The sequence below is a fragment of the Poecilia reticulata genome, linkage group LG16 (assembly GCF_000633615.1).
Source record: "Poecilia reticulata strain Guanapo linkage group LG16, Guppy_female_1.0+MT, whole genome shotgun sequence".
Classification (NCBI taxonomy): domain Eukaryota; kingdom Metazoa; phylum Chordata; class Actinopteri; order Cyprinodontiformes; family Poeciliidae; genus Poecilia; species Poecilia reticulata.
The window spans coordinates 1,698,040-1,723,345 of NC_024346.1; the positions used below are offsets into that span (position 1 = coordinate 1,698,040).

The following is a 25,306-nucleotide window of genomic DNA, read 5'->3' on the forward strand; positions in this document are numbered from 1 at the left end:
AGAGAGAGAGAGAGAGAGAGAGACAGAGAGAGAGACAGAGAGAGAGACAGAGAGAGAGACAGAGAGAGAGAGACAGAGACAGAGACAGACAGAGAGAGAGAGAGAGAAGCCTGCAGGTCCATTCATGGGACACACTGGGCTCCGGATGTTTGGCTTTTAAAGCGCCGGTTCTGATCCGCTATATTTATACGAGCTGTACTGGTGCACAGTCTTCAAATCAATTTACAATCCATTACATTTAAGTCTTTTTTTAAATAAACATTTTCAGTTTTTACATTTCAGATATGGGAAGTGAAAAAAGTTCATCGCTGCATCACTGAGCCGTTTCAGACACCGATGGTTCAGTTCCCGTCGGACCGAACAGTTCCACGTTTTCCACGCAGTAAAACGCTTTAGGAGGATCTGAACTCGTTTCCTGGAGCAGATGTTCAGGTTTCTGTCACAACATGATGGGCAGGTCTGATCTGCAGCAGGAACACGCAGCTCTTCACCATCCAGGTGAGCCACACCTTTACGTTCGGGCTGGAAACATTCCCCGAATTCCTGCGGTAAAAACACGGAGTAAAAACCTCCTGCTGGTTGGACCACGGAGGTGAGTCACACCAGGTATGAGGCCTTTGGGCAAACATGTTGCTGACCAGGGATGGATCGATTAATCAGATTAATTGATTATTGAAATGAACTAAGTAATCAATTAATCAACTGGAGAGAATTAAAAATAAAAGTAAACTCATTCAGAGCAGTAATTAATCCAAAACAGTGAAACATTTTACATTTAGGATTAAAATAAACGAAGGACTCATTAAGTGTTTGGTTGAAATTCTTCAAATATCAGCTAATCCATAAAAATAAACAGATTATTTTAACACTGCATTGATGTTAAATTGAGCAGAAAGAAATTAGCTTTTCAAATGTCGATGTTAGAGGCGATTTATTTATTTTTAGTTGTGGATGCATCATTTGCTACAGATTATAAAACTTATTTTACACAATAACATGCCTAATTTAAAAATGAGTTATTTGCCTTTTTCAATGCATTTCTAATATTGTATTAAAATGATTATGAGGCTGAATGAAAAATCTGAAGTTTCCACTGGGATTCTGACTCTGAAGTTTTGTATTCTTACATTTTTTAAGTGTGTGAATCTCTTTGTTTCATGTTTTTTATTGTAAATTTGGACATAGGCGATTAAATTGACTAAAATAGCAGCTACGGTGTAATTTAAAGAGACAGAGGTTTTGTTTTTCTGTGTTTTCTGACATTTCCAGGATCTAAGCCTCAAAACCCACGAAGGCGTTTTAAGACAAAGACTGAAACATTAAATCCTTGGCCGTGTGCGTTTTTAAACTTATTTGTGTAATAATGTGGGCGTTTTGACAGCAATACATTCAGATTACCTGAATTAAATGCAACCATGGAAGCATAAACCGGTGAAATGTGATGAAATGTTCATGCAGGATGAGATAAAAATGCAGCTTTTTGCTCCTGTAAACAACCAGATCCATAAATTTCTTCATTTCAGCGTAAATAAGCCGCGTTTCTGTTGACATGTTGCTCTGCTGAAGCAGCGAAAGCTGTGACAGTTTGTGTGGAGAGAGTCTGCAGCTTTTCTCAAACAATCTCACAACGATTGCAACCATTGCAACCAGCAGGAGGACAAACCAATATGGTCTCAGCCCAACAGATGAGCAAACACATGCAGACCGCGTCCCACTTCTTCGGATCGCATGAATAAAGTGGAAAAACGCGAAGAGTGTTTGGTGATGCACGGAGACCTCTGTGCTGGAAGGGGGGACGGAATATTCTGGGTTCACAAACAGAAAACAAATCTGTTTTAATAAAAGCTGTTTGGGAATGTTCACAGCGCACAGCCAACAGAAAAGGGGAGGAAAATGAAAAAAAAAAAAAAAGGGCAGACAAAGAGACAGGGAGGAGGAAGAGGAGGGAGAGATGAAGGGGGAGGAGGAGGAGGAGGAAGAGGAATGCTCTGGCTCGGCTCCCGGCCTCCAGGATGACTCACAGCTACATCTTTGTCCGTCCCAGTAACAAGAAACAAACTCCGCCTCGCAGACTGGGAGGGAGAAAAAAAAAAAAAAAAGAAACCCTGATCACTTCAGCCATGTTTTGCTGTGCTGTTGCCGTGGTAACCAGGGCCTCAGTCGTCAGCCCTGGTAAGCTCACATTCCTGTGGATGCAGAAATTATATACACACACACACACACACACACAGCCCTGAATGAACCCAGCAGACGATCAGTGCAAAGTCTGACCTTTGCACTAATTTAGCAACATTTTAGTTTTTTTTTTTTTTTTTGCTGCTTTGCAAATCAAATCGGCTCGTCATTCTGCTTCGACCCGACTGCTGGTTCTGAAGGACGTTAATGATCCAGACTGAGGAAAGGTGTCCGACTGCAACACTGGAGTATTTCTAACTTTTAAATTACATCTAGTTGGGTTATTCCTTCACTTTTGAGGAGAAAAACAAAAACATTTTAAAACCACAGACATTGTATTGTATCATATCGTATTAACTTGATTTAAGTAGTATGAACAACCACAATAAAATGTTGCATTTCAGCAAAAACGGAGCTCAACTGCAGTGAATGCTAACAGCTAATGGCTAGCTGCTAACTTAGAAGGTAGCGGGGATTTATATTCAGAAAACAAATAAGTGTCCAAGTCTTTATCAATAGTGTCAAGATTTCATATTTTCCCCATCATCGTGCAGCTTTAATTATGATTATTACAGATAAAATAGCAGTCGGTTGTGTTTTGTACTAAAATCCACTGAAGGAAACGACAAAAACCACCAAACCAAACTGAGCGCAACTTTATGAAATATGAACAAAAACAGAGAAGTGTCAAGATTTTAGCAGTTGTAGGATTTCTCTCTTGTCGAGTCATTTCTCCTGCTAAGCTAGCGGTTCTCAACGTGGGCGGTAGCGCCCCCCAGGGGGCGTTCAGAGGACGGCAGGGGGCGCTGGCGGACATTTTTACAAAAGGGGGGCGCTGGGGTGCCTTTGGTCGAAGGTAAACTTTACACCTTAAATGCACAACAATACCAGTTTAGACTTTGAGCAACTTGGTAAAACTGTATTGTGTAACATTAAATCATGCTTGACTGCAACTGTATTGATGGCAGCTCTTCTTCTATTCAGTGTTTGTTAGCTTCTGTTAGCAGCTCCGTTCTCCTGCTACTGGTAGCTAAAATCACGACACCCTCACTGTGTATCCCTCTGAAAAATTAACCCATTTAAATAAAGAAATAAAGAAATCCCTCCATGGGTGATACAATAGAGAGCGTTCATTTTATAGCGTTCATTGCATTTTTCGTAGACACCTGTGACAATTTCTATTCCCGCGACGTTTTTTTTTGCTCTCTGGGAAATTATTTTTGATGATAAATACAGAAGCAAGCATAAAAATCTAAACATCTACAATAGCGATAGTAATATTAATGATAAAATAATAGTCAGTGCAAAGTAGCCTACAAATTCTTTGGTGGGGGGCGGTGAGGGACCTGGATAAAGGCTGGGGGGGCGCTGGGCTGAAAAAGGTTGAGAAACACTGTGCTAAGCGCTAGGCTAGCGCATTTGTTTTGGTTGGATTTACCCAGAATGCCATGTGTTGTAGTTCACTTCCTGCTCTGGTTCGCTTCACATGTGCATTCGAATGGCACCAGAGTTCACTTCAGCCAAACCGAGGTTTGTAGGCGGACCAGAATTCGCTTTTTGGTTTGCATTCACACTTCCCAACCGAACCGGACTTTATCGGAGTCGGACTCCAGCTGGTGTGGTTGAACCCTCAACGACCACGGAGGCTTCAGTCGTTAACCAAAGGAAACTTTGCTGCTGCAAACCGAGTTACAAAAGAAAAACGTTTCACTTTTCCAGAACCGGGGATTCCTTTATTAAAAAAGCTTCGATAAAACAGAACCAGCTGCGGTTCTGCTAACTGAAGCTGTTCTGCAACTTGTTTCAACATCAGAACCCCGAACCCACATTCAGCGACTCGCTCTTTTCTGCGGCTCTGCTGGCAGAAATCCTCCCACATCCATCAAAACAGCCATTAAAGCCAAGGAGGGAGTTTCCCCCGTGACTCACTGCTCCAGCACCGGGGGGAAAGCGGACCGGGTTCTCCCCGACGTTCCCCACCGTCTCTGTGAGACACTGCAGCTCTGTGAGGAAGAGGAAGGCTGAGGAAGAACGGGGCTTCTGCAAACAAACGCAGGGGCCCTGAGACAGAACCAGGAAATGAACCGTTCTGAATGCCAACAGCTGAGAGGCGGCCAGGAATGTGCCTGCTCAAATTTTATCATGAAATACTAAGTCACAAAAAGCTGAAAACGTGTTTTTTTTTTAATGCAGCCTTGTAAACAACCACATTTTTTCAAGAGCTGAACAATAAAATGAGGAATGCTGCTAAATAAAAAGGCTAGTAAATCATGAACAAACCAAACTAAAACAAATATTTAAGATGAGGGGTAAAAATGTATGAAACTAAAAACAACCCGTCTTACTTATGCGTTTGAGTCGACGCCATGTTTTGTGTTTAGTTGGTCCTACTCCTCCCGGCCTGCTGATTGGCTGGATCCCTCAGCCAATCAGAAGCCGTCGTGGTTTATAGTAAAGGGGCGTAAAGCTGCTGGAACGAAGGGGGATTTTTCCTGGACTTTTGATTAGTTTTTGGCTCTTATGTGAACATTTAACTACTTTTTCCACTTATTGTGTCGTTTCATTGTGGGAGAGAAAGTTTTTCTGCATTTTTAAATTGTTTTTGCTCTACTAGCGGTTAAACATCTCCGTTCTAATGTGAAAAAAGAGACCATAAAAAGTTATCTAGAAGTTTATTCTGTAAAAATTAACATGAAAAACAAAAAAAAAAGGATTTTTAATGCAACGTTTGATTCAAATATAATCAGTTTTCAGCTGAATGGAAAGTAACAAGTTACATTTACTTGTTTTACTGCAAGTACAATTAATCTGCATGTTGCATTTAAGTTGTTTACAAATATGTTTTACTTTTACATTAAATTATTTAGAGGAAAGCATGTTACTCAGTTAAATGTTAAATTGTATCAATAAGGAGTAAAAACGACATGCAAGCATGAGAGACGGGAAATTTATGTCTCATTAAAATTAATTAGACAAATTCTCATAATGTTATTTTCTAACGTTTTATTTTTTGTTCATAAAAGCTGCTCATTAATTAAAAGAAAAAGTTTAACATCAAGGTAACCGTTTACCTGAGTACTTCATGTTTTCACCTGCGTGTATAAATCAGCTGCATATTTTGCATTTATACATGTTTGCATCTTTTCATCTACTTTCAGGATAAGCCAGATTATAAAGTTTAATTTGTAAATTTGTTGTAAAAAGCAGATTCATGCCATTGGTGGCGACTCCTACTGTTTGGAAAGAGAACTGCAGCCATCGGAACGGAAGCAACATTTAAAGCTCATCAGTCCAGTTCGGTTTATTTGATCCTGATCAGATTGATTTATTATTCCTCACAAGAACAGAAGCACGTGGGATGAAGGATTTTTAACAACAATTATCTTCACTTTCCAAACATCATGGAATTTAAATCACCCCTTAAATGTATTGAATATTAGCAGCTAAACCAGATGAATCCCCTGAACTGGTCGGGTTTCGAGTCCAACTGGTATTTGCTGCTCCTGTGTGGTTAAACGGAAGCAGCGATCAACAGCAGCTGCAGCAAAATTAAACTGGTTTTTGTGAAGTAAACCCATAAGATCAGGTTCTTTTGGCGTCCTGACTGTTCGGCCGGAGTGAGGACGCTTCCTCCGGCCCGGCTGAATCATTCCGAGTCTGAACAGAAACCGATTGGTTCCTCCACCGGCCCGTCTGCGCAGAGATCCCCGCTAAAACAAACGCTGCAGGCTGGCTGCTGTCTGTCTCCTCTGAGACAAAGAGCACAAAGACAGGGATTGTGTGGGATTGGGGTAAATAGTTGTAGCCAGGGGCCTCCCGTTCGGCGCCACATGTTGGAGAACGAGGCTCTGTGTTGGCAGGCGGACCGGGACAGATGCCGACCGGGTCCGACCCGTCGGAGAGGCCGGAGCACGTGTGACCAAAACACACTCCTACTGAAGGAACGACTCGTCCTGGATTTGGAACGGTCCACACCCAGATTAACGCCTGGCAGCGTTCACATGAATCGGTTCCTTCTCCTCCCTGCCGGGTCGTCTGACTCACTATGACTCAGACGGTCGTCGAGTCTCAGAAATTCCTCACAGGAAAATCAGACTGAAGGTGTTGCGGATAAGGAGGGCAAAGATAAGAACCTGTTAATGTTTCCTGGAGAGACTCCAGAGTTACAGCATTAGTACGACTTGAACTTTATCCAACGATCACGAAGCCGAACGTGTTCTGTTGGGATTTTACCCAACAGTAGTAAATGCCTGTAAAATGAAAAGTACAAACGGAAACACGGAAAACTGGCGTCAACTCTGCAGAACCAGCTGCAGGTTTAAGGTTCCAGGAAGCTTCGAACATCAAACCACCAAAACGGTTTTGTGTTTGTGTTTTTGCACAAACACAAAACGTCACCAAGCACAAATATCTTCCTAAAGTCAAAAGATAAAAACTTAATTGTCCAACAAGATATAGGAGCTCATTTTAAATCAAGAATGGTTTAATGTTGATGAAAATTTATTCGTTAGCAGATGTTTTCACTAATAAGACATTTTAAAGCTGTTATAAGTGAGACACAGGTGAGATCAGGAACCTGCAAAAGCACACCACACTTTTCAGTTTGTTTTTTTTCTGTGCTAATCTGTTACATGAGGGGTGCTCAAAGTGTGGCCCGAGGGCCTTGTGTGGCCCTTGAAATGAATCTGATCAGCACCGCGACCGCAAGTCAAGAACGGTAAAAATTTGACAACAGAAACTGAAGATCTAACAAAAGGGAAAAAAAGGAAATTGGACCGTTTGTGTTCAACGGAAAAGCAGACAAAATCTTTATGATTTAGATCTTTAAGGATTTCTAGATTTCATAAAAACTTCATTGAGCAGGTGAAACTGAAAAGAGGAAAATCATATTAAACTCATTTTTCTGTATTTAATACATTCTGTGGCCAGTAAGTAGATTAAACAGGCCAGTTTTGGCCCAAACAAACGGAGTTTGGACGCCACTATGATGCATAAAATCCAAACCCATTAGGCTCTGCAGGTGTTCATTACACTGTAAATACTTTTCTGAGGAAATATTTCTTTCATTTTGAGTGTTCTGCTCAAACCTGAAAAACTTCTGCAGTTAATGAAAGAAAATCTTTGAAGCTGGCAGGTTTTTAATAACAGGTTCTGCTGCATCGTTTGGAAACTTTCTGTTTAAGTTAGCAGGAAAATCTCTGGCTGAGACTGAAAACACCTCCTCTGGATCTGCAAACACTCATTTTTAATCCCAAAAACACGATTCAGGCTCCACACACTGTTGTTTTCAGGCTCCAATCAAAGATGGCTGCAGTTTTTCCACGAGCACAGTAAAAAAAAAAAAAAAAACAGAGACAAGCGCATGATAATAAAACCCATGTGGCGCTTATGAAACTTCAGATTTCACGACGTTTGGCTGCAGCTGCTTTGTAAATGTGGAAACGGGAGAATCTGACGCCGGGGGAGCAAATCAAGCTGCGGTTGAGCGAGAAGGCTGGCGGCTGGGCGTTCACACGCAAACGCTGCAGCCCACTGGCATCGCGCGCCGACACGCAGGAGACCCGGCAGGCGGCGGAGAGCCCGGCGCTGACGAGTCCGGCCCGCAGATCAACAGGATGCAGCAGTGAAACTCCAGGATCGTTTGCACGGCGTCAGGTGAGCCCAGAGAAACGCTGCTGCTGCTGCATCAACTTTAATACGCTTCCTGTAATTGTCTTCGCCGCGCCGGCCGCGCCCGCATGGTGGCAAAGAAAGACGTTTGTTTTTTTTTTCCACACAATCTGCCAGCAACAGTTTGGCTTTAAAAAAAATAAATAAATAGAATAAACGAACCACGGATGGATGACCAAGACGACTACCAAACATTTCTGTCATGTTAAATATGAGTCAATAAAGCCCAAAGCGTTGGATTATTAAAGCGGCAGTTTAGAAAAGTTTGCAGATTTTTATCATAAACAAACCTGGAGGGTTGGTTTGATTCTTTCATGCATGTTTGAGAAATCCCTAAATCTCCATGGCAACCATTCAACCTGTGCAAAACGCCTTGGTGGACCTAGCCCCGCCTTCAAGAATGAAGCTCCTCCTCAGCTCCTTCAGACTAGCCAGCAGCAATTAGCAAACACCTGGTGGAGCTGCTGAGCTCATTGTAGGAGCTGCTTCTGGTTGCTGAGGGGTTAATAGAGGAGCCATGTTGGGATGACTTCCTGGAGGCGGAGTTTCTTAAAGAGACAGAGGCCCAATTTCAAGGTGTCAAATTTGTCTCTGACAAATTTTGCTGGACGATAATTGCAGAATTATTGTGATAAATATTGCTTTTGAGACTTTCTAGTAATCCAAGTTGACCCTCTCAAAGACGGACTTTAATTTGAAAAAGAACTCTTACTGGTCTTACACTGGAACTGGGAGACATTTTAAATATTCAAAAAACAAATAAAATGAACATCTCTGAACGACATTGTCCTTTAAAAAAATAAAACAGAATGAATATTGAGGTCATTTTAATTTATTATGATCGATTGCTTGTTGCAACAGGCAAAACATTATAACCTGTCAAAGGACCGCAGATACAAATTAGCTTAAAAGCTACAATCACATCAAATGATGACAATGAGCTGAACACTGTCCCTGTATGTGTGGTAATATTACATATATAGTGTTTTTATTACCACTGAAGCCAACATATTTACTTGGCGGTTATATGAAATGACTCTGTGCCTGGAAATCACCGGCCCTTTAAAGGAACCACATTAAACCAGTCAAACTTGGATCCGACTCCCAGTTTTCTGTCATCTCATTACAAACAAACAAACAGCAACAGATGATGCTGAACATCTGAGGCCGAGAGCTGGAGGAACACCCGGTTTGGATCATCAGAACCGGTCCCGAGCCTCAGCAGAGCCGGAAACTGAATCGGGTTGGAAACCGAGTAAAAGATGTGAACAGTATGGAGGCGGAGAGGGAGAAGAGCCCGGCCATCTTAAAGCCGTTCATTTCCTTCAGAGTGACTCATCGAGAGCTTGGCGAGCTGCGAAATGGAAACTCCACAAACACACACCAGCAGTCCAGCAGGCTGCCAGAACCTCCGATCGGCACCGGGTTCTGCTCCGCTGCAGCCCGGCTCTGTCATTACTCGCTCGCCTACGAGGGCCAACATGGCCGCCCTCCATCCTGATGTTTACGGGCCGCCACATGTGGCTCCCGTTAGAGGCTCACAGCCTGAGCTGGAGCCATTCATCACGAGTAACCATCAATAATCACAGTTAATCCATTGATTACCAATTAATTCAGGAATTAATCGTTAACTGAAAGATACAGCCTCCAAAAAACAAACTAAAATAAAATTTTCTTAAACACCGTCCTCGGACAAAACTGTAATAAGTAACATTCTGCATTTAAAATTATTTTTAAATCTGTTCTGCGGTTTTTGAAGGTTCAGATTTGGTGAAATAAAATATATTTAATGGGGGCTTGTACTGGTGGTTGTGTGTTGAAAACCGTAAGAGCTAAAAGAAAATGAATAAAAAGCAACTTTTCCTCTTACATACACAAAAAGTTCACTTTAGGTCATTAAAACGTGAAAGAAAATCTAAATAAATACCATTAATTGATGTAAAAACTGTCTTTTCTACCAGTTTAGCACAAACGCTAAACTACGACAACCAGCTGTTGGCATGGCAACCACAGGTTCGCTTCTCAAAACAAACTTTTGAGCTTTACTTTCATTAATCCTGCACACATCCATAAACATCCTCGACAAATTAAACTGACGTACGTTGAGCCTCCTGCCACGACTTTAACGCAAGGAGATTCAACGCTTCCTTCTTTCACCATCTTTGTTTTCTACAGTTGAATTCACTTCCTCCAATGGTAACGCTACCAAAATAAGAGCCCAGATTTCAAAACAAAAACAAACTACTTTAAATTTTACAGTTAAATAAGCAACAACTACTTAAAATGCATTTACAGGCACATTTTGGTGGTCAGTCCTGCACTGTTGATGTCAAGTCTGGCAGAAACTTGAGCTTTTAATGACGTTAGAAGATTTATTAAGCTGCAGATTCGTCCTCTGCTACAAATGTTCGCTAAAGGACTAAAGGACGGCCGTTGCTGCATTTTAGGCAGTAAATGTTTATTTTCTTATTTAAAAAAAAAAAAAAAGGAATTTCCATCTTTTAACATTTCTAATTTTGTATAAATGGCTTCAGTGGTTAAAAAAAATAATCAGCGGAATGTGCCAATTCTTTTTTTTTTTTAAATTTGATTAAATAGTCAGAATAATCAATAACTAATTATTATAGCTGCAGCATTAAACAAGATGTATTTTTATTTAAATTGTTGAATTTGATCCGATTTTCTTCTTCTTCTCTCCATCCCCGTTATCCGGGATCTTGTGCCCTCTAGAGGTAAAACTGCAGAATGCAACAAGAATCAAACCAGCATTATGATCCGATCTTTCCTAGAGATTTCACATACTTTCTCTGATGTATTTGGTTCACTAAACATAAATATTATTATAAATACTCATTAAAGAAATCCACAGATGTTTCCTGCATGTCTGACATCATGAAGCTCAACCAGAGAAAAAATAATTGTTGCTCCTGTTCACAATTAGAGTGAAACTGCAGAGGAGGTTCTTCTGATGAAGGAGTTTCCCTCCGGAGGTTTTTCAGGGAGTAAAATCCCTGCAGACCCACGTCTTGCAGAAGAGCCGATGTCTCCCCGTTTGTCAGGAAATACCCTGGGATCCCCCATTAGGAGCTGCAGAGTCCGACTAGGAGGAGGAATCCCAGAAACCGATTCAAAGAAAGAAGCTTCAATGCAGGGATCAAAACCTTTTCATATTTCTTTAAAATTGCTTTTATGTACTTCATGAACAAAAGGCTGCTTGCTCAGACCCAATGTTCTCCAGCTCAGGAAACGTTGGGTAATATGGAACGCTACAGGCTCAGTTCGTGCTCCAACACAAATAGCAAAAGGCAGATTTAGCTCTCAGGCATGTCGGCAGGTTTCACCAAACTCTGATCATCCACTGCTCCTGCACACCTGGATAAAATCAACAGAGATGCATCCAAAACCTGCAGGACTCCTGCTGCGTTTCCACTGACCGTACAAACTGGAAATACAGAAATAGGAGTTTCAAAAATGGGTGCCTTTCACACGGAAACATTTTTCACATTCCACGAGTCATGTGATCAAAAACAGGAAGTTGCTACTGGAGGAAACGACAAAAGTAGTTGGACGATGATGGCTTTTTAATGAATTATAAAAAGCAAATATGAATTTATTCATATTTGATTTTAACTGAGTTGATTTAATGGGGACGCTGCAATTAATTTTTTTTCCCCCAAATAGACAGTTTTGCACATATTTAAGGGAAGCGCAGCTACAGGGACTCAATAACTGGGTCAAAGTTTGCACAGGTTTCAGCAACTCAAATTTAAAACTTTAAGATCATTGTGAATGACTTAAGACCTGCATCTCCACAGAATGCATGCATTTTATCCAGCCAACTGGAGATAAAATTGCACTTACCTCTGATACGACACAAAAATCTAGCTAGCTTACTAGCTAGCAAGGGCAAGGTAGCAGCTAGCTAGCTTTAGCCTCAACAGACTTGAATCAGAACGCAAAGATGTCCGAGTGGAACTCAAACGTTTACCTGACAGAAAAATCATGCAAGAAAACAGAAAATAAAATTTAAATGAGTCCTTAAACAGGTTTTTGAAACGGCTCATTTTCCAGATACAAAAAAATATCAAAAAACAGCTTTTTTAAGTGCTCGTTCTGTTTTTAGAAGTAGTTGAAACTCAAATGAAATCATTAAAATATGCAAAATGTGAATTCTTTAATTGAATTTTGCATGCGTCTCCTTTAACTTGTGATTTGTATCGGAAGGTCTGATTCAGGCTAATTTGACCTGCAGGGGCTCCATGCAGTCAACCTTCCCGGGTTTTACCGTTTATTTCCAGATCCACCAGAGGAAGCTGGAAGACATCCAGGCAGACTAATGGAGAACGTGAAACTAAAAACTGAAAGTGTCTGCATCTCAAAGATAACTCGGCTCTGAATCATTTTTCTAACGAGCCGTCTGGTATTGGGAGTATTTCCTGGCCCCCCGGAGCGTCTTCAGAGCGCCGTGATTCAGTTTACATGACTCCCAGATAAAAGAACACTCTCCGAGCTCAGATCTTCCCCGCCATGACTCACTCTGACAGACAATTGTCCGCTGACACAATCCAGGCTGAGATCATAGCAAGAGAAGAAGAACAGAGGAGAAATGTGATCAAATGACATGAAGAAAAGCTGCAGCTGGGTGACGAGAAGCAGCTGTAACTAACCACTGATCACCATCATGACAGACTGGGCCACCATCATGTAATGGTGCCTCTGCTGATGTTATTAGTTCCAGCAGCGCTGGTCCTGCTGGGCGGGAAGCCGAGCTGCAGTGATGATCACTGGAGGGCGAAAGCAGCGGAGCGGCGCTCGGTTACGATGCTGACGCAGCAGGAAGCAGCTCTAAATATGGTCACAAATTAACGTACAACAGATCAATTAAACGATCGACGCGACTGAAACGTTTGAAATTTCAACCCTGATTCTTCTGATATTTTCCACTCTGAAACTGAAGTTTCCTTCGATCACAATGAAACTTTTGTGGATGTGAAAATAATGATGGTTTAACTGAACAGAGTTAAATTTGCATATATTGGAGCATAAAACCTTTGCAAACTAAACTGACCTGCTTTTTGTTTGCAGCAGGTAATCCTGACTCCAAGAGCGATGGCGGACTGTTCCAGAAGGAAACCGATCACTTAACCTCACATCGTTTTAAAACATACAACATGCATTTACAGTTAAAAAGAAAATTAAAACATTCATGAGAATCCAACAATTAAAACTCTAAGCCTCCCAATATTTGTGGTTTTCCAGCTGCTGCATCTGAATAAAGCAACGTTTCATTCTCCCAACAAGCTGCTGCTGACGGACGGATCTGCTGCCGTCGTCGGGTTTTCAGACACTCTACAAACAACTGAAGGCCAAAATGTTCAGTGCTAACTCCGCTAACATAAACACATTTAATCAGAGACAGCCCCAGGCATAAGCAAACCCAGCTGCTCAGGGTCCGAACCATCAGGGGCCTCGCATAGATGCTTGAATTTAGTAAAGACTGCAGATCTAAAGTTTGAGAATTGGTCAATAACGTATTTTGTGATAGACATGTGATAAATTCATCTGAGAGAATATTTGCAAAGCCTTCTGGGAGATGTAGGCAGAGGAAAAGCTTTAACTCTCCTGTCTAGCTAATGCGACTCACTCACTCTGGTTACCTAGCAACAGCCTCTTGAGTTGCTTGCGCAGCAGCAGTTTCTGAAGAAATAAAAAACATCTTGTAGTGAAAACCCTGGATTAAACGGTAAATGTCACTGCTACCAGTTTTTAATCAGTATTTCAGACGTTTAATCCTTAATTATCTACATTATATTCAACACGGATATCATGACATGTTTGTCCAGTCGTATTGTTCAGCCCTCTTGAGAAAAACTAGTAAATTGGATTTTATGGTGTCAGCAAAGGTAAATCGAGATAAAAGCAGCTTTACTTTGCAAGACTGCGATCTTCATGGTTTGTTGTGTTGCCATGGTTACAATCTGACGCTTGGAGGTTGATCTTTTTCAAGTTTGAGCTTCAGTTTGTTCACAAATATCTCAGCTGACCAGTTTCCCGTCGGTTAAACTTGGCCTCCTCTTCCAGATTCATATCAACTCTGAACTGAAACGCTGCCAATGGTGCCCTGCAGGATGAGGGGCCCAGGCCCCCCCGTTCGACCTTCCAGCGGCCCTGGAAGAGAACCACGTCTTCCTTTTTTCCATTTTAGGAAAGAAACGAACGTTTTATCTGAGCAGCTCCATAAATCCTCCTGAAGGCCCCAAAAGGCTCCGATGTTTAACGTTGCACCTCTGCAGCGCGCCTACAGTTCCCCTCAGGTTAAATATAGAAACTTTACTCGCTGGGGATAAACGTTACGCTGCGTCTGATGATGACTCCGCTTCCTCTTCAGAACGGTCAGTTTATTATTAGATAGGAGCCCATTTGTTTCTCACAGCGTCCGCGTTGCCCGGGTGTTGCCTTTACCCTGCAGCAAACAAAAATATGAGACCTGTTGCACAAAGTCGAGGGAATTTCCAGTTATTTATAGAATATCTGAATGGCTCGTAGTGGAACAATACGCAGTAATAATTCACTATAAACTGTACAGACTTGATGCTCAGCTACGGTCCGGACTGAGTGGCGAAACATTCCCAGCACAGGAAGCAGGGATGTGCTGCATGATAAATCTACTTCCTGCATGGTTATGACTGTTACCACAGCAACATACGAACCATCTTCGCCTCGTTAAAGACCTTCAGTCTGCAGAGAAACGTGTCCGACCACGTTAGAGCTTTTTTAATCCAGATCCAAAGACGGTTTCCCAAAAGAAAATAAAAGTCTTAGCAGAAGCTCGTCCTGCCTGGAGCCACGCCCTGAACCTCAACAGGTGGGGCAGCGCTGCGCTTTGTGTCTGGACAGGAAAAGGGTTCGTCTGTTTACCTGAAGATCACCGTCAGACAGAACCCGTCTGTCTGTCAGGACCGCAGTTCAGATGTTCTACAGCAGAGAGGCGGCGGGTGAACAAGTCCGCACTCGCTTGGGGGGGAAAACAGTTAAGGAATGCGCTGCAGTCGCGTAGAAATGCGACTTCCTCTTTACGTTTTCCTGTTTGGATGAGCGAGAAAAGAGACGACCCGACCGAACCCGCGTTGCTTTCAGATGCCTTTAAAGAGCCAGTTTTCATGCAAAATAGACGTCATGGTATAATGTTATCCCCTCATCAAAAACATACCTGGAGCGTTGCCATGGCAACCATTCAGTTCAGTAAAACGCCTGGGTGGACCTAGCCCCGCCTTCAAGATGCAGTTTAAGTTTCTGCGACAGGCCCACTCAGCTCCTGCAGACTAGCCAGCACCAATTAGCAAACTGTTGCCTTCAGTCGTTATAAAAAGGCTATATATATACATATATACACATCAAATAGATAGGGCCTCTGTCTTTAAAAACTGAATGGTTTCCATGGAGACTAAAGGATTTATCAAACGTGCATGAAAGAATCAAGGCAACACTTCAGGTTTGTTTATGATGAGAGAAGAACAACATGATGTAAAGCTAGAAAAAGGTCCATTTAACAGTCTATTAGCATCAATTAATCAGAAGACGGGAGCAACTTCAAGCATTCAGCATACTGAGGTGAGGAAACTTTCCCCAGAGCAGACAGAGAGCCTGATGAGATCAACAATGTAAATGCTTCATACTAATGCGGTAGATAATTTAACATCCAGCATCAGATGAGACTCCTTCAAGACGGAAACACAACAGCCATGAATAACAACACATTCTGAACGTTTCATCGCTTTTTCAGCCATAAATTAGCAAACAGCTCAGGGCTAAAAGTTTCAGAGGTTTTCTGAGACGTTTCTCATCCGAACCCAGCAGAAGGAGCTGCAGCCTCCACCCTCTACCTGCTTCTGCACATTTCACTTTCCAACCGTTGTTAAATCATTTATGAAAGCAGCCGGAGCTGCAGGGGGAATGAATGTCTGGCATCCCGAGCAGGCAGCTTGAGGTTCTCCCTGCGGGAAGGCGACATGTGCTAGTTAGCCAAACAAAGCTGCGTGTGTGAGCGCAGCCTTCAGGCTGAACAGGTGTGTCCCTTCAGCTGGACCGGACTCGGCGCTTCACCTGTTGCGTCGCATTCAGAAGGAAAACGAGCAGGAAGCCCATCCAGTCACTTCCCATCACACGAGACCACTCAGCCCATTCCACAGGCCTCAAAAAAAAAACCTCTGAGTCACCGCCGCGTCACGGCGCCATGGCAACCAAACACCAAACAGGCCGGCTAAAAGCAGCAGAGAGGAGGGAGGCGCTTCACCACACAGGCGTCAGAAGATCTGCTTCCTCTGGAAAACGGCATCAGAGTCGAGGAGCAGAATCACAAGAACGCTGCTCTCTCCACACCGAGATTAATCAGGCAGCAGCAGCAGCAGCTAATGCGACGACGGCTTATTGGGCACAAAGAAGAGAAAATTTCCACCAAAGAACTCAGAAATTTAACAACTTATCTCAAAAATGTTATAGAAAAACAAAAAAAACATGGAAATTCCTGATAAAAAAGCTCAGAAATTTGAAGTCTAATCTCAAATTTTTTTTGGGGAAAAAAAAAAAAACTACATTTCTGATCTCAAAGTTAAAAATTTACAAGAGAAAAACCCTTAACCTCAAAAAAGTTTTCAGACCTCAGATTTTCTAGAAGAGAATGGAAAATCTGAGCTCAAAAAGTCTAAAATTTGACAAACATTTTTAAACTTCGAGCGCAAAAATGTTTTCAGAAAAAAAAAAAAAAAAAAAGGGGCAAATTTCTGAGATCGAAAATACACAACTCACATTTTGAGATCTCTCAAACTTTCCAGAAAGAGCATGGTAAACCTCTGAGATCAAAGTTGTACATTTGTAAGAAAAGTCAGAAATTTTGTAGAAAAGTGAATCTTGGAATTAACTTGGAAATTAAATTTTTAAAAAAAATTCTAGAAAATTTCTGAAATTAATCTAAAAAATAAAATTTTAATCACGTTTTCAACTTTTTGAACTAAAAAATTGGCAAAGATTTTTTCTACAAAATTTCAGAGATTAATCTGAAAGTGTACATTCTTAGGCACAAATCTACTTTTTTCCCCACTAATCTATGGCGTCGTAAATCCAGGCCGACTTCTGGACAAAGTCACCATGGATACAAAGAAAACCCAACACAATGATCAGCTGCTGCAGGACAAAGAAACGCCATAAAGATGCATTTCCTGCAGGACTGGCGGAGAGCTGCTCTGCATCTTTCGAAGCAGAAACAGAAACTGAACCATTTCATAATTAGAAAAAGATTTTGATGTTGAGAGGCTGAATGATGCAGTTTAACTCTGCAGGTAGAGAAACAGTGTGACGCTCTCAGCTAAACTCAACCAGTTTGCAGCAAAAGCTTAAAAATGTCAAATTACTGGCTCAAAACAGAGAAAATAACTGAAAACCTCCAGAGCCGTCACTGAACGGCTTTCACAGATGTTTAAAAAAATTTATAAAATGAGGAAATGCTGCAAAAAGGAGATGCTGTGGATTCATGAGGATGTGCAAATAGTAAACCTGTAGTAGTTTCACTTTCTCTGACCTGAAAAAAACACTACAGTCAATAAAGCTCAGGTTTTGATAAATCACAAATCCACAACCTTCCATTTCTTATAAAGATACAAAACAGCTCAAATGAAGCTGCAGCTGCTCTAAGGTGAATAAAACATCAGCTTTAAGGCCTGAATGTTAACTGCATTAAGTTGGAGAAACATTTATGTTGTTATGATGAAGCTACATGCTAACATGAACAAAGTTATGAGCCGCTAACATCCCATGATAATCACTGGCTAATAATCAGGCGAATCCACAGTAAACCATGCAGCAGCTGCAGCACAAGCATCGTTTCACGATTATATTGGATAAAAACTGATGTCAGCCAAATGTCAAGCCTCGTTCTGTGACGTACGTTCATTTCTTAATCAGGATTTCCTCAACTTGGAGCTCCTGAACGAGTTCCTTTACAATGTCTGAGCCCCTGAAGAGAACAGGAGATGTTTTGTTTTTCTGCAGCAGCAGTTTTTCCACGCTGGAGGGAAAGATCTGGCTGCTGGAATGTTTCAGACGCTGGGTCTAAATCAGAACCAGAACCACTCTGATGGAAAATACCAAGCTAGAACTGAAAAGCTCGATTTAAAAGCTGCATTTATCCCTGCACGACGACAGGAACCGAGCCTCAACAAGGCAGTTGGAGGGGAAGGTGGGGCACTGTGTGCAGAGGTGTGTCCCTCTAGCACAGCCCAGGCCTGAGGGACACAGACAACGCAACTGGATTTGTTAGCCAACGATTCACACAGACTCAGCAAGCGGGAATGTCACTGCATCAGGTCTGGCTCCCTGCAGCATTCCTGCTACAGAGGTATGCTGTTGCACCACCGCATTAGTTCAGAGCAGTGGGTGTGAGCCGCAGGCAGAAAGAGCCTCGCAGTGAAAATGCAACCATCAGGTTTGTTCATGCAGATCCGGACCCAAAGTTCCAGAGAAGCACTCAGACCGAGTCCGAGGGCTGGCTGATAGAAACAACATGTCACGATAATCAGTATCAATACAAAGCTCTCGTGTGACTTTGTAGCTGACCGCCATCTTGGTAGGGACTGAAGCCAACTGTCATAATAGTTGCTATGACAACAATAAACAAGCCACAAGCTTAGAACTACCTCATTCCTAACGAGAGAACATTGGATCACAGTACATTGGTATAGAATAAATTAAACATACTGTTACATTAACCAACACAAATACAACCGTTACTCCATTACAATTGAGTACCCAGGTCTGTGTAATACCAAGATGAAGATAAATATCAGTGATGTATACTGTAGTACTTATGGCTACACTAGCAAAATTAGCTGCTTCCATGTGCTAGCTAAGGTGAGACAAACGTAGCCTACGAGTAGGTATGTAAGATTCTGGTGACTCCGCCAGTCACCAGAATCTCATTATTCATGTGAAAGGGTTTGAACGACTTTTTCCCAAAATACTTTTTTTGCTGGACTCGAAGCCATAGCTCATCTACGCTTTGCCCTGCACCGACCTACCAAGATGGCGCGGATCACTTCTGGTTCAGACATGTGGAAACGATTTCTGATCCAGAACCACACAGCATTCTGGGCTTTAGCTGCTCAACCTCTCATGGCCAGCTAGCAAGATTGGTAGGATAAACTCACCGCTCTTTGGTTGCCTAGCAACTTGCTCACTCTTTGGTTGCCTAGCAACAACCTGTTGAGTAACTTGCTCAGCAGCAGTTTGCCTCATAACTACTTAAAAAACAAACGGCATGGAGCGCGAACTGTGGATTAAACAGCAAAAGGTCATGCCACCAGTTTGGCAGAATTTTAGATATTTAAAACAAAAACTAATCGATAATCATCGATAAGCTGATATGAAAAGCTTGTATCGTGATACACTTTTCAGCCATATTGTCCAGCCCTAGCTCGTCCACATGTAGCCGGATATCTGGGGAAATCAAAATATCTTTATACTTCTTGGCTTTTCTTCCACACAAAACCTTCAACCAAAGTCAAAATGCAGATTTGAGAAAACCTTCGTATTTGTGTGAGTAAATGGGAAAGTTGAGTTTTAGTCCATGATGAATAAAGGGCCAATATATCCACATACTTGCTTTGACTTCATTCCCAATCGACATCATAACTTTACGTTCAATAAGACTTAAAAAGCAAACTATGCTTCAAAATGGCTACTCCTGACATCGACAGTAGTAAGACGAGGCGGAATAACGTTTATTTTATGAGACGCATGTAGGAGTACATCTAAAACCCGTAACTTTAAACGACAGAAATTAAACATAATGTTTGCAAATGCAAAACTAAGCTTGAAGTTATGTTAGCAGGAGTTACTGGAAACCGTTTATGGGCGCCACCATTTTGAAATCCTAACTTCTGAACTTGCGCTACACTGCCCCCTATGGGTTCGGCATGTTTAAAACAAAACTCAAGGGCAGATCTGTTGCTGTGGATGAAAACTTTTCCCTATATGTACAATATTTTTTGAATCAAAGATATTTGTTTTCATAAAAAACAAAGATTCAGATTCAACAGAAAAAAAAACGAGCGTCAGAGGGATGGGCTGCGTTGGCTGATGAGCAACAGATGGAAAGAAACACTAAACAACACGTTGAAATCAAAAACAGTCGCCCCGAACACCAATTTTTATCAATTAATCACTTTGTGCAGCACCACAAAGCAAATATTTAAGAAACAAAAGATTCTCAGCTCCCCCTGCAGCGCAGAACCGCTTGGTTACAGTCAGTTAAACTCAATCTGGAGTTACATAACCAGTGACTGGTGTTGGACTGGGAACCTGCTGGGCCTGTCGCAACACATTTTACTGGAGGAAAAACCGTCACTCAAGTTATCGTGGTAAACGATACAATTAATATAATAATGCATCTTCTAAAGGATACATTTAATTTCCCAAGAACATCTAATATTGGAACTGGAAGACATTTTAAATATATAAACAAATAAAACAGACCATGAAGTCTTTTAAACAAAATTACCAAAACAGAAAACAGACACTAATTGCCAGTAAATTAAATCAAACTGCTTTGTTCTGCGTGTCAAATGTTTTTTTTGGTTTTAAATGGCAGCTTTTTGATAACATTAAAGGGAGGCATCCTCCAAAACAAGCATGCAGATGGAAATCATTGCTCTCAGTTTGATTGATTGATTAATTGATTGATGTCTGGAGTGGGAACCCGCCGCTCCTACCTGGCCTTCAGCTCCTTGTGCTCCTCCCGGATCTTGCCCAGCTCCAGCTGCAGCCGCGCCCGCTCCTTGGCCACAATGTCCAGCGTCTTGCGGGCGTCGGCCAGCTCCGTCTCGTACGCCGTCTTGATGCCGGACAGGTCGCGTGTGACCTCCGACTCCGACTCGGAGATGCGCAGCCGCAGCGAGGCGTTCTCAGACTCCAGGGAGCGCACCTTGTCGATGTAGACGGCCAGCCGGTCGTTGAGGTTGCACAGCTCCTCCTTCTCCTGCAGCCGGGTGATGCGTGCCGGGGAGACGGCGCTGCGGCGTTTCTGGCTCGGGGTTTCCATGGCGAGTGATGGTCAGAGGTGCAGATGTGGGGGGCGGGGGGGCTGGCTGTGGGGAAGGAGAGGGCGAGTTAATGTGAGGTAAGCAGTTATATTGTCAGAACTGGATTGCCCAATAGAATCGAGTTCACACCAGATCCGTTTAATCCGCTTAAATCAAACCGTTTTGTCTGGAAAGTCCGGTTTGTTTGGCGTCAATCACATTCTGATGCGAGATCTGGTCCGCCTACCGACCTCGGTCTGGGTCCGGTTGAAGTCAACTCCGGTTCGGTTCGGTTTCATATGAAACAAGTTTTTATTTATTTCAACTTCATTTAAGACGTAAATCTCTTCATTCACTCCGAATTTAGTTTGTTTAATCAAAAAGTTGCTTCTAGACCTTTACTGGTGTCTCAAGTGCTGCTGTTGGTGGTTACCATAGCAACCATCAGCTCCGCCCCCTTTCTCCAGTTACTTTCTGTAACTGCAGAATCAGTTCTGCATTTACGTAAAGATATATTTTAACACACATTTTGGACTAATTTAATCACATACAGGGTTTCATGAATAATTTTGCCATGTTTTGTAAATCAAATCAATCAATCAATCAAATTTTATTTGTATAGCCCATTTCAGCAGCAAGGCATTTCAAAGTGCTTTACATGATTAAATTAAAAACAGCATGTGACACTGAACAAACGGTGAGAAAGAGATTTAAAGATAAAAACATTTAAACCCCTTTTTAGGACTTCAGTTAAACGTCGTTTATGTTTTTAACTGTTTATTAATAATGTTGCGCCTTTTATTTTACTGCTGCCAACTGGGAGAAATGGCTCGTTACCAAAGACGAGGGGAATATTTAGTATGTCAACTGGATATCTGAGGAGATTTATATAAATTATATAGAAATGTTTAACCTGCAGAAGTGATTAACTGTAGATAAACGCATCAGTTGGATTCTGTTCTGTTTGCATGCATTGTTCTTATCAAATAAACTAATTAAATGAAGTTGAAACTGATGAGTTTCGCCTTCACATAATTACAAACTGTATTATTTTAGTGTAAATATCTTAATACAAATTAAATAAGGCAAAACTAACCCACAGATTTTGTGTTTTTGCAGTGAAACAAAATTAAAACATCTCTCCTCCTTTTTCTTTCCAGTTTTGAATTAAAGGGAAAAAGCTGCCAACTGCTTCGCCTCTCCGGAGAAAACGTTCTGCTGCGACGTTTTCTTTCCACAAAACTTGTTGCTACATCTCCAGATATAAAACAATCTGAGCGCTGAGTCACATGATAAACGGAGCAGCAGGATGCCCAGAAAAGGGCAGCAGGATGCCCAGAAAAGGGCAGCAGGACTCAAAACGAGAAAGAGAAACTGATTCAACATGTATCTGAATGTCTAAACGGCGTGAGGGATAATCTGTGCTTGGCCGAAACTCACAAAAACGTATCGGTGTCACTTCAGTCAGAAGAAGAAAGAAGATTTATGCCAAGAAACACTCAAAAATTGCAATTAGGTTCATATAATTTGCAATTTATTTAGAAAAAAAATGGAAGTTTCTGATAAAACATTTGATTATAAACAAATTGTTAACTTATTAATCTCAGAAATTTTCTCAGGAGCGGAAAAAAAACAAACTGAGTTTCCAAAAGTCAGACATTACTTATGGAAATTTTCTATTTTAAAAAAATAAATAACTAAATTAAAATAATAATAATAATAATAATAATAAACATTTCATTGTAACCAAGAACAAAAAAAAATCCCTATAAGATTTATAAGGTTAATCTCAAAAATTCAGATTTTTCTAACAAATTTTCAACTTTTCAAGCTCAGAAATTTCCAAATTTTTCCTAGAAATTTCCTGTGATCAAAATTCTAGTTTTTATTTTTTGCATAAATTTACTAATTTTCTTTCCATCTACAACGGTCCCAGTTCACCATCGTACCCGAGTTTAAACAGAGTAAACAAGTAAAACCCTTGAGGCTCAGACTCTCCGCCAATAAAACGTAATAAAGCGTTTTTTATGCGCCGCTATCTCCACCGATAACCGTGGAGGACAAGGAAAGATTTGGTGAATGTTTGATTCTCCAGAGGAGACGGTGGGCGGGAACGAGAAACTTCGCCATGCATCCCAGCGCCGCTGTCACAAAGTCTCCATGTGGGAGAAACGCCCGAACACGCCCACAGCAGCGACCTCACGCTCCGAGGCTTCAGGGTCAGCCGAGTCCAAACGAAGCGCGTCGGAACAGCGAGTCACGGAAACACGCGAGGATCTTACCGTGGGGTGAGAAAGTCCTCCCTGCAGACTGCGGAGGGGAAAAACCGGACGGCTTTGTGGAGGTCGCTCTGCTGCGGTGGGGGAAGGATCGGCTGAAGGACGCGGTCCTGCTCTGGTGGGTGTGTGCGCCTTTGGCTCAAGCCCTGAACTGCCTGCCTGCCTGCGCCGCAGCGCCTCTACCTCCTGCTGGAGCGGGAGAGGAGGCGGGGGAGGGGAGGCCGCGAGGAGGAGCCAGGAGCCGGCTCCGGCTCCCTCCTCCCGCCTCCCCTCTCATTTCCATCAGGCTGACCTCAGCGGCTGGACTGAGCGGTCTGTCAATAAAGCGCAGCGACTCTGAAACCGAGCCGCAGGAGGGAGAGGGAAATGTGCAGAAACATCCCTCAACTCGCAGGAAAAAACTGAAAAATCCTGCAGCTGAAGGAAAAAAAAAAATTACAAAACAGCTTTTTAGGAGGAGAAACTTCTCTGAAACAAAACTATTCAACCAGGCAGAGCGGAAATCTGGCAGGAAAATAACCTGAAGTCCAAACAGCTACAGCTACATAAATCCCATAATTCACCCTGAAAGCCTAAAACGTCTGACACAAACTGACCCCGCTCTTACATTTATTTCTCCGGGGTGGAGTTAATGGAGTCACAGGTCCAATCAGGATGGGATGCAGAGAGAAACAGCCGCTGTGATTTACCTCCTCACCATGGAAAAGAGTGCGCATGAGGCCAGACGGCGGCTCTGTTTGGGCATGGGGAGTATCCCGGCCCGGTGCCGCGTCGGCCTCCCAGTAACACGTCCCAGTTAGGAGCTGCTCACGCCTCCTGCCCACACCAAGACCTTCCACTGAAAACCAGGCAGGCAGCCAAGAGGAGCTTCTTAAGAAAAATATCTGGCAAACTTCAGATCTTTTCTTCATTTTTCACCAAACAAAAACTTCCAAAGTTTGTTTGTGCAGCACATTCAGGCAGTTTTAGTCAGAACAGCAGCTGCAGCAGCAGCCTGGATCAGTGACTAGATAAACATGGATGAGTTTCTCTAGATCTCGTTTCTTTAGTTATCTAATCTTGGAAACGCTCTTCAGCTGATAGAAGGCCGACTTTGTAACCGTCTTTACTTGAATGTGATGGTTCAGGTCAGAGTCCATCACTACACCCAGATTTCATCCCGATATCTCGTTTCCAGCTCTAATAACCGAGTTGACTCTAGATCGTTCCCCTTTTGCTCCAAAGATGATAAATGGCGATACGTCGATCCCTGATCATTACAAAGTCCGAGCTGCCGAATCCGATTCTGGCCAATACCAATTTTTTTTGTCAGAAATGTTGCCAAATATATCAAGAAAGTTGCTGAGTTTGTAACAGTGGGGCGACTATTAACAGCAAACATGCAGACGTGACCTGGTGGGTCAAACCTCCCACTGCAGAGCAGAAGAGGATCTCAAGACGGAGGGAGATGAGATCAACTTCACATTTAAGTACCGATAATCTCCCTAAATGAAGAAAATCGGTGCCGATAAATCGACGCGTCCCTAATATTACTTAAGTGTTATAGTTTTAGAAAAGATCCCCTATTATTCCTTTTCTGGAGTCGTTCCAGTCACATTAAAACGTTCCTTAAAAATAATCAGTGGAGGATTTCATGATTTATTACCACCTCTGTATGAACAACTGCTTCACTTTGGTCCTGAACAGTAAAACAAATGGTGAAAGCAGAGATGTGGTTCTTATTCTGACCCAAAGAATCGACCCGGCCGACTCCGTAGACGATCGGATCCTCTTCCTGTTTGCCACCTGCTCTTCACGGTAAACAATGAAAGCAGGAAAAACTAAAAACCAAAGACAAACCCGTTGGGTTTCTCAGTGACTTCCTTCTCTTCCAAGAAAACGGGGAATTTGGATTCAAGAGAATTTCAGCCTCGAAAGGAAAGTAAAACATGTTCAGATCATCGACTTTGATCCCGTTTAAAACCTGAGGAACGAGCTCTGAGGAACGAACGAATGTTCCCCTTTCGATCCGGCCCAGCCTGCATTCATTCAGATTACAAGTTAAATATTCACAACTCAAGTCAGTTCGCAAGAAACAATCTACATTTATGGCCAGTCGGTTGCTTTTTCTCC

At 42.2% G+C, this 25,306-nt stretch overlaps 1 protein-coding gene across 3 annotated transcripts in view; it reads right to left on the reverse strand.

Annotated features, from left to right (window-relative positions):
- The window catches only part of LOC103477552 (lamin-A), a 40,255-nt gene that overhangs the window by 12,552 nt on the left and 2,397 nt on the right, over positions 1-25,306 (reverse strand). The window contains exons 1-2 of one of the 3 annotated variants that reach the window (XM_017309675.1): positions 23,198-23,771; positions 20,607-20,981 (exon numbers count right to left, since the gene is read on the reverse strand). In XM_017309675.1, coding sequence (XP_017165164.1) covers positions 20,607-20,935 — 329 coding nt within the window. In that variant the 5' untranslated portion in view covers positions 20,936-20,981; positions 23,198-23,771. Of the gene's footprint in view, positions 1-20,606; positions 20,982-21,065; positions 21,322-23,197; positions 23,772-25,306 lie in introns of those variants that run through there. The other 2 variants (XM_008430710.2, XM_008430709.2) reach the window with 2 other exon arrangements.